Below are 16,811 nucleotides of genomic sequence, written 5' to 3'. Positions count from 1 at the left end.
CTGATGTGGTGTAGTATATAATAAATATAAAACACATACTAGTCTAAATACAAATGTGTGTGTGTGTGCTGACAATTAAGAATTTACAACGTTATCTAAATGAATTTATTTATTTACACATATTGACCCATTATCTTTGAAAAAAATGTTAATTTACAAAAACAGATTTACATTTATAAAATAATACAATACAAGCGTGGGCATGAGTACAGGAGTGTCACACCCACATTCTGTTACCGGTCTGAATAAATTAATCATTATTGGCACATCACTGGATAAAAGAGCATTGGAGTTCTTGTCTGTGCTGCATAAGGTTCCTATTTACTATAAAGAACCGCTGAGAGGCACACAGACGTAGTTCTGAATGTGGAGATTTACACAACCAGTAAGAGAAAGTAACCGAGAGCCCACAGCAAACAGGGCCAGCCCTTCTTAAACATTCACTTATACGGAGCTATATGCTGTGCAAAGACGAGTGCAAGGAGGAGGTGATGGATGGAAGCAATAAAGCAGTCAGTGCAAACAAGCAGATGAAGGATGATTCAGGCCTGCCCTGATTCCGAAGCTGTTCCGAAGGCGTGGCATTATTCGTAAAGGTGCCAGGAGTTAGGGTACTAAGGTCATACAAAAATTGGCCAGAGAGTCCCTGCCCAAGTCGCTTAAGCTTTTACTGCTTCTAAAATGCCACCCTCCCACACGTGTGTACATGTGTAAAGTAAAAAAAAAATAAAGAAAGAAATTAACAGAATAAATACCAGCTTCCCCTTTGTAGAGTAGGGGGCTCTAACACACCCCATACCTTTCAAGTGACCAACGCACAAACAAAGGAATACAAATCAAACCTAAATACTCTGAAATAAATACAATCAAATATATCTCAAACCTTCCATTTATGGCATCAACTGCAACGGTGCTCCACAAAAAACTCTTTGGTGCTAAACTTCAGCAGGCTAATAAAGATTCTCCACTGGCTAAGTAATATTCCCACATGCACTTTCCTCGAATGTAAGGCATGTTCGCATCGTGAAAAGTGATCAACCACTGCATGTCAACCTCTGCAGCAGCATAAAGGAATGAAATGAATACTGGATCAAATCGATTTTGCATTAAATGCATTAAATGCATCTTGAACATGATCCTCATAGACGTTATGAGTCTGGTGTGGACTCTGTGGTTCAGTGAGGGAGTCAGTAAGGAGACTGACACATCCGTTAAAGTGATACTGCCTGACGCATCTGTGAATTTGACAGTATGACCCTTATGAACCTTCGAACATACATGCAGGCCTAACAATTCTAGCAGTGCTGAGGCAGAGCCTGTAAAAACTCCACCCTCAAACCCCTGTTTATATCCATTCATATTAGCACTGAATTTACTCCCTGTGGAAAACTGGGGCCGAATAAACAAAAGTGACTTAGGAAAGAAATTCTTCTTAGCTAACATTTTTTAATAAAGTTAAATGTCTAGCGTCTTTTGTAGGCGACAATACAAATGGCCTAGATAAAAAACAATGAAGAGAGTTTTAGGAAAATGTTAAATTAAAACTTAAATAATTTGATCTATTTAAAATAATTACTTATTTTCTCATGAGAATATTTGAGAACTAGCATAAAAGAACATGCTTAAAAATTCTCAAAATATTCGTAAAAAATGAGTTTTTTCAGATTGTTTGTTTTTCTTAGTGTTTTAAGATAGAAACTATTAGACTTTTCTGAATTTCTTAAAAAAAAGTTACGATGAATTGAAATATTCAAAAAATCCAAGAATAACTGGAATTCTTAAACTAAAGAATATTTCTTGAATTCTAAAGACTTTTTTCAGCCCACAAAGATTTTCAGTCCTTAAATGCAAAAAAAAAAACATTAATAAGTTCTCAAATATTCTGTTATTTTCTGATCTTAAGAAAATGTTATATGAAAAAACATACAATTCTTGCAATTTTTAATTGTTTCTCTTGAAAGAATTCCAGCATTCTTCTGAAATAAAGTAGAGGTTTTCATTTTTCTTGAGAGAAAAGTTTACGAATAACAAATTATCTTTACTTAAATCACATCTGCAAAAAATTCATTTTTTAAGACTCTTTTGTAAATCAGCCCCATCGTCTTTACTAATGCAGTCGACTGAAATAATTCACGTGGATTTTTTGCGAAAGCATCCACTGATGGAACTCAACTCAACTCAACATTGCCTCCTAACAGAAGTGTGGCTGGAGTCCGCAGGTTTTCTGTTTATTTCTGAGTACAGGGAAAAGCTTTGGAATGGCTGTCCTCAGTAATCGGCTGCACGCTACGGACACTACAAACAGGGGTCAGATTCAAAAACGCTGAAGTTTTCAACATGGGCTCTTAAGCTCTGCACGAGCCATAAGTCTTTATTTGCAGCACTCTTTCTCACCTCCTACACTCCTCCTTTCTTACTTTTGGAACTAGCCTCTTTAACCCCCCCAAACACAAATACACACACATACACCCTCCAACTCTCCTCCTCGTCTTCTCCTCTTCTCATGTTGTTCTTGGTTCATCTCCTGGAATGAAGTAGGGGTTTTCATGGCCCTGAACCAAGTACGAATAGCGTGACGGGTTTTTGCCCTTAAATGTGTTGTCGATGGGCATGAGGTCATAGGAACCCATCTAGAAAAGAAGCAGTAGAGAAGATTAGACTCACATGCTGGCCTTCCCCCCCCACTTTTTTACTTCAACCATTTGTCCCTACCAAAACGGTTCTTTGGAGCAATGACACAGATGAACCACCGGGTTTTTTTTTTTTTTTAAGAAATTGGTGAGTGTTTTTTAGATTTTCAACCTGGCAGTTATTTCCACCATGAATGAACCAATAGAAATGCTTCAAAATGACAAAATGACAAAAATGTTCCCCTTTTTTTTGGCTGAAAACTAACTGTGCTATTTCTGTAACCAAACAACCCAGGTCATAACACTGCCTCCGCCATGTTTGACAGGTGATGCAGTATACTTCAGATCATGACGCCTTTAACTCATTCTCGCTGCTTAAGGTAATCTCGGTTTCATCTGTCCAAAAAATCTTGTTTCAAGACTGGGCAGTTTTTTAGATGTTTTCTGGCAATCTAATCTAATCTGAGGATGGGTCGGGTCCCCATTGTGAGTCTTGGTTCCTCCCAAGATGTCTTCCTTCAGTTCTGAGGGACTTTTCCTTGCCACTGATGTCTTTTGTGGCTCACTGGTGGTCTCAGGTCTTGTTGATCTCTTGTCCTCTTACTGATTACTGGTTCTCTAAAGCTGCTTTGTGACAGTGCCAGTTGTAAAAAGCTCTGCATAAATACATTTGATTTGATTTCCAGGGGTTATCTGTGTTTTGCATCCTGAAGTAAACTGACTGTAGACTTTCACAAGGATTTACCTAGTAGCCTTGAGAGTGTTCTTAGCTTGATTAGAGGGTTATATCTGGATAAGGCTGAGCCACACATAACAATGAGAGTGTAAATTAAAGCACCCATCACTGAAACCACTTCAGGAGGTGGTCTGAGCCACATTTGAGCCACATGTTATAGCAGTGGAATCACATCTAGCTCAACCAAATTCATAATCAACATCCGAAACTCTAACTAATTGAGGAATTTAATAATTAGTAGGTACTAAATAATTCTTATTGAATAACAAGTATGTTTTTAATAATATGTACGGATGACATTGCGTTACATATTAGATTTTATAGGAGTAGAGTCTGAATAATTATTGAATGATTGTGATTATTGTGATAATTATAGTAAGTATTGAATGATCAGTACATCCTGTATGACTAGCACATATTGAATAATTAGTAGATAGTAGATAGTAATTAATATTTAATGAATAATAAATAGAAACTGAATAACATCATATAGCATGCTAGCATGTTATCTAGCTCAACAGAAGTATCTACTCCCAGTACAACCCAAACACCAGTACTAATTGCTGTACAACAAGCGAATTTGTATATCCCGTCCCACACAGGGATCAGATTTTAGTCTTTCTGACTAACCAGAGGCATGTTTAACTACCCAGTGTAAATGCATGTGGCTACAATCTTATCAGGATACAATCCAGATGCTAGTCACATGACGTGACCAGGTGTAAACAGGGCCTAGATATTGTGAGGGGGTTTGTCTGATGTCTGATATGATGTCTTCTGTGGTCCTCCAGGCTTTTTATGGTGTTGCTGATCATTTTCTTAGCGTAATGATTCAACATCTTGATTACTTTATCAATAAAGGGTGGTGTTTAGAGGCAAAATCACAAAAAAAAAAATGTCCCACTCTCCAAATATGTGTGATGTGTGGACCTCATGGCTAGATGCAGAGCTTCTCAACAGGTTTCCAGAACACTGGAAGGTTCTTCAGGTGAACCAAAGGTGGGTCCTCAATGTCACTGCTCCAAAAAACCCTTTAGACCCTTTATTTTTAAAAGTGCTCCTCAGTGCAAACACAAATGTACCCCATGCCCATACACAAACCCATCATGCATGATGATTTTCCAGTTTCCTTCTAAATTAACCAGTGGATATGGTGATGGTTGGTTTAATCAAGGAACTTTATGATAGTGACTCAGAGCAGGTGATAAAGCTGTGATGTTTCGGATCATTTTCCAAGAAGAAAGCAGTGGATCAGTGACTTAATCATGTTGCACTGTGGGCAATAAAGTAACGAGCGGTAAATTAACATGGTGAAAGAGTGGGAAGCACACACCACCAGAAGCCACGCGCATGCAGACACAGCTTTACTGATGATTGGGGATACGCCATGCAGTGTCTTACCTTTCTTCTGATCTTCTAAAGCGTGGAGGAACATGCAAGGCAAAGCGGGGGGAAGGGTGGAGGGGTTTGCATCACATCACATGCACATCATCAACGCACACAGACACATACACACACAGACACACATACAGAGGTTTATTCAAAAAGGGGTTTTATGTGATTCTATTCTGTGATAGAATAGTGGTAGGTGGTGGTAGCTGTACAGGCTTTGGAAGCAGTGGCAAGGATGGCATGGTGCTAAACAGCTTCATACATTCAAGTATCATCTCTATCACTTTTTTTAGCAGAGAGCTCTCAGTGCAATGCTACAGTTTATCATGATTTTATAACAGTGCATGATGGTTGTCTTCATAATGAGCGCTGGTAGTGTGATCTTCTTCCAGTGCAGTAGGTGGCAGCGGTGCTCTCATTATTATAACTGAGCAAGTGGTGTGCAAGCAATCAAGTGCATTAGCTATATTCTCAGTCACAGTGGGTTTAGTGTACATTGCAATATAAAATAGATACAATTCATTTAATTATTAGGAAAGAAAATAGGGTTAGGGCATCATTTACCCCCTTTAACTCTAAAGGCCTGTATTAGGACACATACTTCAAATGACTTCAATTTACACATTACTTTCACAGTCTGAATAATTAGTACTTTTTGAATAATTAGTATGTGCTGAGTGAGTAATACATATTGCATAATTAGTAGGTAGTAAATAATGAGTAGTTTTTTAAAATAATTTATTGGATAATAAACTGACTAGTAGGTACTGAATAATTAGTTAGTCCTTAATGACTCATACATATTACGTAATTAGTATATATAAATATAAATATATAAATAGTCACTGAATAAGCAGTAGGTACTAAATAATTATTAGCTACTGAATAATTCCTACTGAATAATAAGTATGTTTTCTGTACAGATGCAATATTACATATTTGGCTTTATTATAACTATTATAACTAGACTATTATTTACTAATTATAGTCTGAATAATTAGTACTTAGGACACTTACTTCAAATGACTTCAAGTTACACATTACTTTCACAGTCTGAATAATTAGTACTTTTTGAATAATTAGTATGTCCTGAGTGAGTAATACATATTGCATAAATAGTAGGTAGTAAATAATTAGTAGATTTTAAATAATTTATATTAATTGAATAATAAATAGACTAGTAGGTACTGAATAATTAGTAGACAACAAAAATTGGTAGGTACTGCATAAACAAATAGGTACTGATTAATTAGTTGATAACTAAAAGAAATTGGTAGGTACAGAATAATTAGGAAGTCCTGAATGACTATTACATATTAATAGTAAATAATTAGTACTTATTGCATAATGTATTAATATTTATTTATTAATGTATTAATACTGAATAATAAATAGTCACTGAATAAGCAGTAGGTTCTAAATAATTACTAGCTACTAAATGATTCACTGAATGATTTACTGAATAATAAGTATGTTTTCGGTACGGATGACATACATACATATTAGGCTTTATAGTAGAGTCTAAATAATTAGTACTTACTGAATAAGCAGTTACTCCTGTATGACTAACACATATTAAATAATTAGTAGATAGTAAATAATTAGTACTCACTGAATAATTAGTAGGTACTGAATGATTCTTATTGAATTGTCAGTACTTTTTAAATGATAAGTAAGTACTAAAAATTGTGTACACTGTATAATTAGTAGATAGTGAATAATTACTACTTATTAAATTAGGGGATATTGGGGTATCGGGGAGTAATTAGTAGGTCCTGAATAATTAGTAGATACTAAATGATTCATATGTAGTTAATGTCAAAAATAAGGTTGGGTTTCAGGGGTTTAAGCGTTCTGAAGCAGAACGGATCCCAGTCTGAACTGAGCAGGTAGTGTTTATAAAACTATGAAGGCCAACCATGGCATGATGGTCTGGCCAAAAATCTCCAAACAAATTAAAAAGTTGTCTCCTTATCTCAAATTTGGTGGATCAGTCAAGTGTAGTGAGGCTAATGAAGCTAATGAATGGCCTAATGTAAATTTCCAGCAGCCAGTTAGCATCAAACATGCCTTTCATGTGGTTTCTGACACGCCATGACCATCAAAATGGACCAAAACAGTGTAGCCTACAAAATTCCAGCTTTGCGATACTGTTCTAGCTAAGCGTTGTACTTTTGATTCTCAGCAATTTTCTCAACAATTTCAGACACCAAGCATGCCGTGTCTCATCGACTACATCTGGATTAAGGTGAATATTGACTGAATTGATTTGGCTTCAAAATGATGGTGAAGCATCATCGAACCACAGCGTTTAACTCACCAGTCCATTGGTGTGATTTTTTTTGTTGCTCGGCTCGCTCATCTCTATCATGTTGCCTGGGCCCGAGTCAGCGCTGTTGTTAACCGTGGCACGAGGGATGGGTGTGATGCCTTGCACAGGCCAAGTGGGGAACTCTTCGGTAGGGTAAGGGCTGCTGGTGAATTCTACCTGCTTAGGGTTTTTCCTGTGGACAAACACACACACAGAAATAACAGGCATCATATTTGGCATATAGAGATAATGATGCTAGCTTGCTACATAACTAGATGCTAAGACCATCAACACATAGGGTCCTATTTTAGCGATCTTATGGCGAGCCATCGATCGCGTGTCCAGGGCATGTCGGTGTGTCTTTGCTGTCGTAACGACGGGAAAAGTACGCCTGGCCTGGCTCGAAAACCCACAAAGGCATGTACTAGGTCTCTTCATTAATCATGGGTGTATTTTGGGCGTAACTTGCAACAAACCAATCAGCGCGTCACTCGCCATTCCCTTTAAGAGCCAGGTGCGGCCAGACTTTGGCGGATTGCTATTTCAATGGTGGGCCGGGAAGGCTTACTGAAGTGGTGGAGCGTCTAGCCTCTAAGATCCAAGATAGCAATAAACGTCTGACTGTTGACGTCTGCCTTGGTTGTTTTTAGTCAGTGGAGCTCCCGTGCTTTTTGTTGCCAAGATTTCAATACGTTTATTGACTTAAACACACCTCATTTCGAGACCACCGTGCCCATCGGCGTAGTAATATTCGCAAGCACCGCTGCTATTTAAGCAATGCATGCGGGAGCCATGAAAATAGGTAAATAGGTGTAGGATGGGCCCATATAGGCTAAACTAGGGCTGTATTAGTTAGTACCATATTTTTCCTTCTACAGAAGACTCAGACTGCTAAGCTCTGCTTTTATAAAATGATTTAATGGCATCGCACCAACACAGCAGCATAGCATAGCCTAGTCTAGCCTAGCGTAGCTTTTAAGACTGCAGCAACTTTGGTAAGTAAAATCTGATGGCGTTGCTGTCCTCAATGGGCCCTCTCAGAGTCCATTGGGCCCTCTTAGCCATCACAGCTTCCCTGCGATGTGCCTCAGAGCGGTGCTTCACCCTGTTGGCTAACATTAGCTTCTAGCCTTTTCGGCTTCGCTTCCATATTCTACTGAAGTAACCGTATATTTTAGCCTCAAGTCGCTTCTGTTTCTGCTGGACTGATTGGAGTGATTTCCAATCACTTATCATTAGTTTTCTATTCTAGGGCCGCTTTATAACTGTTTTTGCTGGACGGATCATGTTAAAGTCTTATATGTTAAAGTTCATCCAAACGTTCAAACAACGTCTGTGATTGGTCGGGATTCTCACAGCACACAGTAAACCATCCAGCATCAAAACTGTGGAGGTAAATATAGCAAGTATAATTGGTATATGATATATATTGTGTAACCACTCCATATACCCACCCGTTCACGATACAGTAGATGATCATGGCCACCAGTACGATGAGCAGAAGCCCACCTAAAACACAGGCTACGACCACCAGCGCCAACAAAGATGCTAGCAGAAAGAAACAGAGTGTTACAGTCTGCAGGTCGATACACACATACTCACACAATCAGATTTCACTGTAGATGCTAGATCAGCAATGTAGATCGTTCACAATCATTCAACTAACTATTATATCCGCACTGTCATGCAAAAACCATGTATCTCCATTTTTATGTTTTCAATTTTTTGTTCATTGCACTGTGTCAGAATGTCATGATGAGCAGACCAACAGAAATGCTCCAAAATGACTTGGAATAAAATTGACTTGCATTGAATGGAGATACCAGCTTTTCGCAGGACGATGATGTGTACACAATATGGACAAAAGTATTGGGACACCTGCTCGTTTATTGTTTCTTCCCAAAACAAGGGTATTAAAAAGAGTTTTTTCCTGCTTTTTCTGGAGTAACTGTCTCTACTGTCCAGGGAAGAAGGCTTTCTACTAGATTTTGGAGGAGCATTGCTGTGAGGATTTGCATTGCATTCAGCGACAAGAGATGTTAGAGAAGTTAAAGAGGTCAGGATGTTGGAGGATCACCACCCCACCTCATCCCCCCACTCTCCAAAAGTATTGGATGGGGCACCATTATCATTCCAGAGAACACAGTTCTTCCCCTCTTCACAGCTCAATGCTGGAGGGCTTCATACCCCTTTAGCCCACACCTGGCGTTAGGCACGGTGCCAAAAAGGTTTATGTTCATCTGCTCTAGAGAGAACTATTCTAGTGGCTATTTTATTTTATTATATGCAGGCATTAGAAAGGGTGTCCATAAACGTTTGGACAGATAGTATATATATATATATATATATATATATATATATTCAGTAACTACTGTTTATGATGTAGTTATGAGTCAGGAACTGAAAATGGGGCCACATAAGCACCCTTAAGCGGCCTGAATAGCAACTTACAGTCATTACAGTTGAAGCCAGAATAACCAAACGGACACCTGGAAAAAAAGCACAAATAATTAGTACCACGGATCTTAGAACGTGCTTAGGGTTTGGTATATAGTTGCAACACTAGGGGGCAGTAGCTACAACTAGATAAGGCCACAGAAAGGCCAAGCACAGGTCAGAGATGAGCCGAAATGCAAATGTAAAATATTGTACATCTGTACAGAGCTTCTAAGCAAAGGTACATAAAGTACTTTAGGCATTAGGTATGCTCTCTCTGTCTTCCTCTCTCTGTCTCTCACACTAGAGATTAACCCTTTAAACAGCCTATGTCCCGCTTGTCCTGAAAGAACAGCCAGTAACCAGTTTGCACAGAGATGTTAGAGAAGTTACTGAGATACTGAGTAATGCACATTGGTGTGTAATAAGCCTTGGAGTGTTAAGAGGTTAAGGACAGGTTACTCACTGCACACATTTTTGGTTTTCCACTGACTTCTGTCCACTGGGGCATGCTGAGGAAAGAGCACACGGCACAGTTAGACTGCGTGGGACTGTGTAGTGCATGTGTCCATTATGTTGCCGTGCGGTTTGCGTTTTTGTGCTGAATGAGGACTTGCTGTCAGTGTCTGTCTCGACCACCCAAAAGCCCAGACTCATTTGTCATATTAATAATTTTTGCTATATTGTATGCAATGATGTAAACAGTGTAGATTTAAAGATGCCACAGAATGTGTTTCTATCAATGCAATGCATTAATAGCAAACATGTGACTTGTGGTTGGGGCGAATAATGCTCAGACGAAGGACCACAAGCCTATTTACCACCCTGTTATGTGACCACAGAATGATGGAGGTGCTTATGGAATAAAAGAACGATGAGCTCTGCTTTTATTGGCTGATTTGCATCTCCGGCGACGGCTGAGAGAAGCCACATATTATATCATACACTATAATTAGTTATATTATATATATCACTGTAATTACGGGATCAGCGTGATGTGCTGTTAGCAAGCTGAAGAGCTTTTAACCTTGCCCCAATTCGCTTTCCCGAGTTTGGCTTTTTCGGTCTTTGCTGAGTCTTACCGGTAAAAAGGTAGGGTTAGCTTTTAGCCCAGCGTGGATCCCTGTTAGCAACCCCAGGCTTTTACGAGCAGAGTTTGAGCTTCCCTGGCGGACACTGGCACAGGGACACTGGCACAGTCATGAGGCCTGGTTCTCGTAGCAACCCGTATTACCATAACTAGCAGTCTGACTAGATTCTAGAAGTGATGAGCTGCTCTCCAGTATCAATAACAAAAAATTCTCCCAAAGTCGCTGTCAAGTTTAACTGTTTCACCAGCTTTCACTAGAGCTTTCACTAGTTCATGTAAAGTTTGTCAAGACTGTGATGTAACAGTTTGGGGGTTTCGAAATTGGCTCGTTTTACAGCTCTGTTTTTTTTTGTTTTTTCTGGATTTACTTTTAACCCCTTAAAAATGTCCCGCTGGCCAAAAGTGTTCTTACGGACTTCTATTAGCAAATAATAGCCCCACCAGTTTGTACAGAAGTCCCTGTAGTTACTGAGTAATACACCTTAGTGTGTAACAAGCCTGGCAATGTAACGGGTTAAAGGAGAAACAGCAGTGTTTGAGGGTCACGGTTTGTGCCGTCTGTGTACTGAACTCTCATTATTCAACTCTGCCAAAGAAAATACAGTTTTTCATTCATTGAAGACGTATTTAGTGTTAATAGAGCATTATTGCATGCATATGTTAATACCTGTCATGTAAGGTACTTTTGCAGCTTAGTCTGCATATGTGGGCTCTTCCATTAGAGACTCCTTCATTAACCCATTTAAAAGCCTATGGTCCTCCGCCGGGGATGAAAGTGTCATTGCAAACCTCTATTAGCAGAGCATAGCCCCACCAGTTTATACAGTCCCCTTATAAAGTCCCTGTAAAACAATACACCCTAGTGTGTTATAAGCCTTTCAAAAATGGCTTGGATGTGTGGTTGTAGGTAATTCATTATGTGGAGGTTCTTCAAATAAATGCCCATTAAAAAGTTCCTTAGAAAAACATAACTGTCACTGCAGTGTTATATATCTAAAAACCCTGAAGACGTATTTATTGTTTTAAGTAATTTGGATGCAATATGTTAATAAATAAAAACTATATGATGTAAAATTAACTATTTAACTATTTACAGTGCCTCAGAACCATCTACGGCTCTGTTCATCTTTCTGGACACATCTGAGATATAGCTATATAATATATAACTGCTTAAACCTGTGAGGCTGCACCATACAGGCATATTAGAATCATGTTATTCATTTATATGGTTTATATGGTGTAATCTATGGAATTGTATTATATATACACACACACACAGTTATATGGAAACACACACATACCAATGCAGCTTCGTGTTTCATATTCTGTTCTAATAAAGCCAGGCTTGCAGTCGCAGGTAGCAGAGCCAGATCCGCTGTCGATACACTCTGTGGTGTTCTGGTCACATGGCGGTGGGTGACTGCTGCACAGATTCGACGCTGCAGACAAAGGACGAAAAAGGGTTAAAAAAGGAGACACCTGGGTTCATTCTGTGTTTATTTGTGATATACACGCCTCAACCTGTAGCTGCCACTTTCAGCTGCACTTGGATGTAAAAATCTAGTAACTGTCCAGTAACTGTCCAGTAATTTACCCATAGAGGCCTATTTGAGTAGCACTAGTACTTAGCCGGGAATCAGCAAAGTCCTGTGTAACTCCTGACAGTCACATATAAACACTTAGCCAACTACAAACACTCAGCACTGGCATCCCACAACATGAGCAAATCTCTGATGTGCAGATTTCGCCAGCCCCCTGTGCCACAGCTGATCTTACCCAGAAACGTAGACATAGCCAGAATTCCATTGCTGCTGCCGCTTATGGCATCCATTATTGCCCTGCTGGTGCTGTTCTGTGTCGCGGAGGAGGTGGGCTCGAACACATTGTTCACTGTAGCCACCACACTGCCTTGACTGAAAACACACACAAAGCACAGATGGCTGCTTAGCACTCGGGAGAGTGGTCAAAGTGTTTTGAGTGGTGGGTAGAGGGGCCACTTACTTTAACTCCAGAACTGTAGAGTTTACATAGCCGGGTATGTCCTGCAAAGCAGCGTTCAGCTGAGAGAGAGAGGGAGAGAGTACCAAACGGTCACTGTGACAGTCCTTCAAACTGTACCACGTTCCTTTATAGTTGTTTTGTGGTTTCTGGATAACACCACTACCTGCCACTGAGCTAACACACCATGTGGGAGACTGGGGTTCGATTCCCGGTCTGGGTGACTATGCTGCGCTACACCAATGAGAGTCCTTGGGCAAGACTCCTAACACTACATTACCCCTCCTCACTCTGGATAAGAGCGTTGTTTTCTTGCAATGGCTCCATTCACCTACAGATATGCACAATTCCCTTGAGAAAATGGACCATAAGTACCATGCTTAAGGACCTTTGGTGATATGTTTACATTGTAAATTACGGAGAACAGGGATAAATTACGTGAATATTTGCACACTTAAAGAATCCATATCCTACATTTGTTTTCTTTTTTTGTGACATACTTTCATGCATTGTGTAGTTTCATTCATAAATCATATGTATACCATATAGAGGATCCTGGCTAGAGCATTATGGCATGCATATGTTAATATCTGTCAAGCAGCTTAGTCTGCATATGTGGGCTCTTCCATTAGGAACTCTTTAATTAACCCATTAAAAAGCCTATGGTCCGCTATAAAATAATACACCCTAGTGTGTAATAAGCCTTTCTGTGTTGAGACATTCCATTTTCCATTATAAAATCCTTTCAAAAATGGCTTGGATGTGTGGTTGTAGGTAATTAATTATGTGGAGGTTCTTTAAATAAATGGCCATTAAAAAGTTCCTTAGAAAAACAAAATTGTCACTGCAGTGTTATAATTCCCTTTATAATAACCCTTTTTGCCACTATTATGTGTTTAATTAATTAGGCAAAAATAATTATGCATGTATGGATTCATAATGACAATAATACAGCTAAAGGTCTATATCCTAAAATCTCCTAAAAAAAGGGTATAGTATAAATATTATATCAATATTATCTATAAAAATATAAACAATGCTTTTAATATCTTTAAGGCATATATTCTAAAAGTACTGACTAATTAAATATATAATATAATTAAAATAATGTTTACATTCAATTAATACCTTTAAACAATATAAATCATACCTCTAAAGGAGTACTTTCAAATGTTAGTATACGGTATATAAAATAATCCATAAATTCCAATAAATCTATAAATTCCATAAATAATACTACTTGAGGGTGAATTCTAAGCGTGCTGTAGAATATATGTATATAGTATATAAATACAAATGTAACTCAAGGCCTGAGAGTTATCCTGAGAAGAAGGAATGTAAGAAAGCCTCACAGCTGCCACGATCTCAGAAGCGATCTCCTGGAAAGCCCTTGATTGGGGATTTTTCATGTCGTCTGTAAAATTCCGAATCACACGCAGAGTACCTGGGAAAACTTTTACTAAGGAGTGAGAGAGAGGGAGAATGACGGAGGGAAAGAAGACAGTAAATGGCTGTGTATTATACATGTTATCTGTATTATTGATTAAGGATGTTTGAGCTCTTATCATTACCTTCCATACAGCGGCCCTCTGTGAGGAAGGTTCCAGCCACACACTGACAGACAGAGTTTACACACAAGCTGAGCGCGGGACAGGGAGTTGCTGGACAGGTAACTGAAAGAGAGAGAAAGACAGCAATCAAGTCAGCATAAATGAAATGAAAAATGCTCGGAGTGTAAGAAATATCAATATCATTCCAAAATAATGAACTAATCATTACTGTCACACATTTCATGATGAATGGACCAATAGAAATGTTTCAAAAGGACTAGGAATAAAGTCTTTTACAATTAAATTAAGATTTTTCCCTTTTATCCTGTAAAGTTTTTTAAGATACGAGGTTTCTGACAGCTATATATATATATTGCTTATTTTTGACTGATGCGTAATTAAAATCTCCACAAATATGTGTAGTTTTTGAAATACCCGATCTATCCATGCTCCACCCAAAAATGCATTAACTCATACACTAAGGACAAAAGTATTGGGACACCTTCATATATTGTTTATATATATATATATATATATATATATATATATATATATATATATATATATATGAAGAGTATTCTTTTAAAAACTTTATCCCGCCTTTGTTGGAGTAACTTTCTCTACTTTCCAGTGAAGGCTTTCTACTAGATTGAGGTCAGTGAGGTCAGGAGGTTGTATGATCAGCACCCCACCTCATCCCCAACTCCCCAATTCATCCCAAAAGTATTGGATGGAGCACCATCATCATGTTTTATGTTGAATACTGAATGAAATGAGATGAAAATGAAAACTCAATGAAATGAGTAAAGAATGGAACTCAATTATAACTTTCCGCAATCGTTACCATATTACCCACCATGCTAATTAAGCTATGTTTGATCACAGGACAAAACAAATCTACACTATCCTAATTCTGTGGCCTTCCAGATGCATCTAAAACACTATTAAATCATTTCTCAGTAGGTGCAAGTTCTGTAAAGCTGGTATAACCTTGCTGGTACTTAATCAACATAATACTGTGCTAAGTAATGCTAGGTATGCAGTTATGCATAAAAAACAGCATGGCCATGTTGGCTGACCAGCATACCAGTGTCCAAAAATGCAACATGCCATGCTTGCTGAGCTAGTCAATGCTATTAAATTCAAGGAACCTTTAAAAACCACATCACTTTAAGGGCTTTGAGAAGAAATTAAGATTTGAAGAGTAGCCATGCAAAATTCACAGACCTGGTGTGGTTGTTGTGTTATTAGGGTTAGTAGTAGAGGTGAGCGGTGGTCCAGTTGTGGCGTTGTTCACTGGAGTAGTGTTGTTAATGCCTGGTGTTGTGGCATTGGTTGTTGGGGATGCAGTCACTGGCAGAGTTGTAGTATTTGTTGTGGTTGCTGTGGTATTGTCTGGTGTGGTTGCAGCAGTATTTGGTGTGGCTGCTGTAGTACTGCCTGGTGTGGCTGCAGTAGCATTTGGTGTGGCTGCTGTGTTATTGCCTGGTGTGGTTGCAGCAGTATTTGGTGTGGCTGCTGTAGTACTGCCTGGTGTGGCTGCAGTAGCATTTGGTGTGGCTGCTGTGTTATTGCCTGGTGTGGTTGCAGCAGTATTTGGTGTGGCTGCTGTAGTACTGCCTGGTGTGGCTGCAGTAGCATTTGGTGTGGCTGCTGTGTTATTGCCTGGTGTGGTTGCAGCAGTATTTGGTGTGGCTGCTGTGTTATTGCCTGGTGTGGTTTCAGTAGCATTTATTGGGGCTGCTGTAGTACTGCCTGGTGTGGCTGCAGTAGCATTTGGTGTGGTTGCTGTGGTATTGCCTGGTGTGGTTGCAGTAGCATTTGGTGTGGTTGCTGTGGTATTGCCTGGTGTGGTTGCTGTGGTATTGTCTGGTGTGGTTGCTGTGGTATTGCCTGGTGTGGTTGCAGTAGCATTTGGTGTGGCTGCTGTGTTATTGCCTGGTGTGGTTTCAGTAGCATTTATTGGGGCTTCTGTAGTACTGCCTGGTGTAGCTGCAGTATTATTTGGTGTGGCTGCTGTGGTATTGCCTGGTGTGGTTGAGGCAGTATTTGGTGTGGTTGCTATGGTATTGCCTGGTGTGGTTGCGGTAGCATTTGGTGTGGCTGCTGTGGCATTGCCTGGTGTGGTTGAGGAAGTATTTGGTGTGGTTGCTATGGTATTGCCTGGTGTGGTTGCAGTAGCATTTATTGGGGCTTCTGTAGTACTGCCTGGTGTAGCTGCAGTATTATTTGGTGTGGCTGCTGTGGTATTGCCTGGTGTGGTTGCAGTAGCATTTGATGTGACTGTGGTTACATGTGTTGTTGTATTTTCTGCCGGTGTGGCTTCTGTGGGATTTGTAATTAGGGAGGAAATGGTCGTTAAATTGCCTGGTGTTGTCAATGCTGTAACAGCTGTTGTAATTGAGGGTGTAGTCATGTTGCCTGGTGTTGCTGATGCTTCTGTGACAGCAGTACTGTTGACCGGTGCCATGGTGGTGTGGTTGGTCACTGTGAAAAAGAAAATATGACACAAGAATTACAAACAGCCCAAAGAAGGATCTGCTCTGCAAAACCTGAATGTCAGAAATGCTTACATTTACAGTAGATTAATGACACTCATGTCATTCTGGACCATATTCTTCTAATTTATTCCCTCTTCAAAATGTGCATATTTACATAAAACATAAGA

At 39.3% G+C, this 16,811-nt stretch overlaps 1 protein-coding gene across 1 annotated transcript in view; it reads right to left on the bottom strand.

Moving 5' to 3' along the window:
- Nucleotides 1–1,827: 1,827 nt before the first annotated feature.
- The window catches only part of LOC140574202 (uncharacterized), a 37,207-nt gene continuing 22,223 nt past the window's right edge, over nucleotides 1,828–16,811 (bottom strand). Inside the window, exons 3-13 of the mRNA XM_072693954.1 lie at nucleotides 15,371–16,630; nucleotides 14,165–14,266; nucleotides 13,946–14,052; nucleotides 12,597–12,655; nucleotides 12,372–12,508; nucleotides 11,897–12,034; nucleotides 9,972–10,017; nucleotides 9,521–9,558; nucleotides 8,524–8,617; nucleotides 7,079–7,262; nucleotides 1,828–2,630 (exon numbers count right to left, since the gene is read on the bottom strand). Coding sequence (XP_072550055.1) covers nucleotides 2,502–2,630; nucleotides 7,079–7,262; nucleotides 8,524–8,617; nucleotides 9,521–9,558; nucleotides 9,972–10,017; nucleotides 11,897–12,034; nucleotides 12,372–12,508; nucleotides 12,597–12,655; nucleotides 13,946–14,052; nucleotides 14,165–14,266; nucleotides 15,371–16,630 — 2,294 coding nt within the window. The 3' untranslated portion in view covers nucleotides 1,828–2,501. The remainder of the gene's footprint in view (nucleotides 2,631–7,078; nucleotides 7,263–8,523; nucleotides 8,618–9,520; nucleotides 9,559–9,971; nucleotides 10,018–11,896; nucleotides 12,035–12,371; nucleotides 12,509–12,596; nucleotides 12,656–13,945; nucleotides 14,053–14,164; nucleotides 14,267–15,370; nucleotides 16,631–16,811) is intronic.

This window comes from Salminus brasiliensis, chromosome 12, assembly GCF_030463535.1.
Source record: "Salminus brasiliensis chromosome 12, fSalBra1.hap2, whole genome shotgun sequence".
NCBI lineage: Eukaryota > Metazoa > Chordata > Actinopteri > Characiformes > Bryconidae > Salminus > Salminus brasiliensis.
The sequence above is the reverse complement of the archived record's forward strand: the minus strand, read 5'-3'. Positions and strand labels throughout refer to the sequence as shown.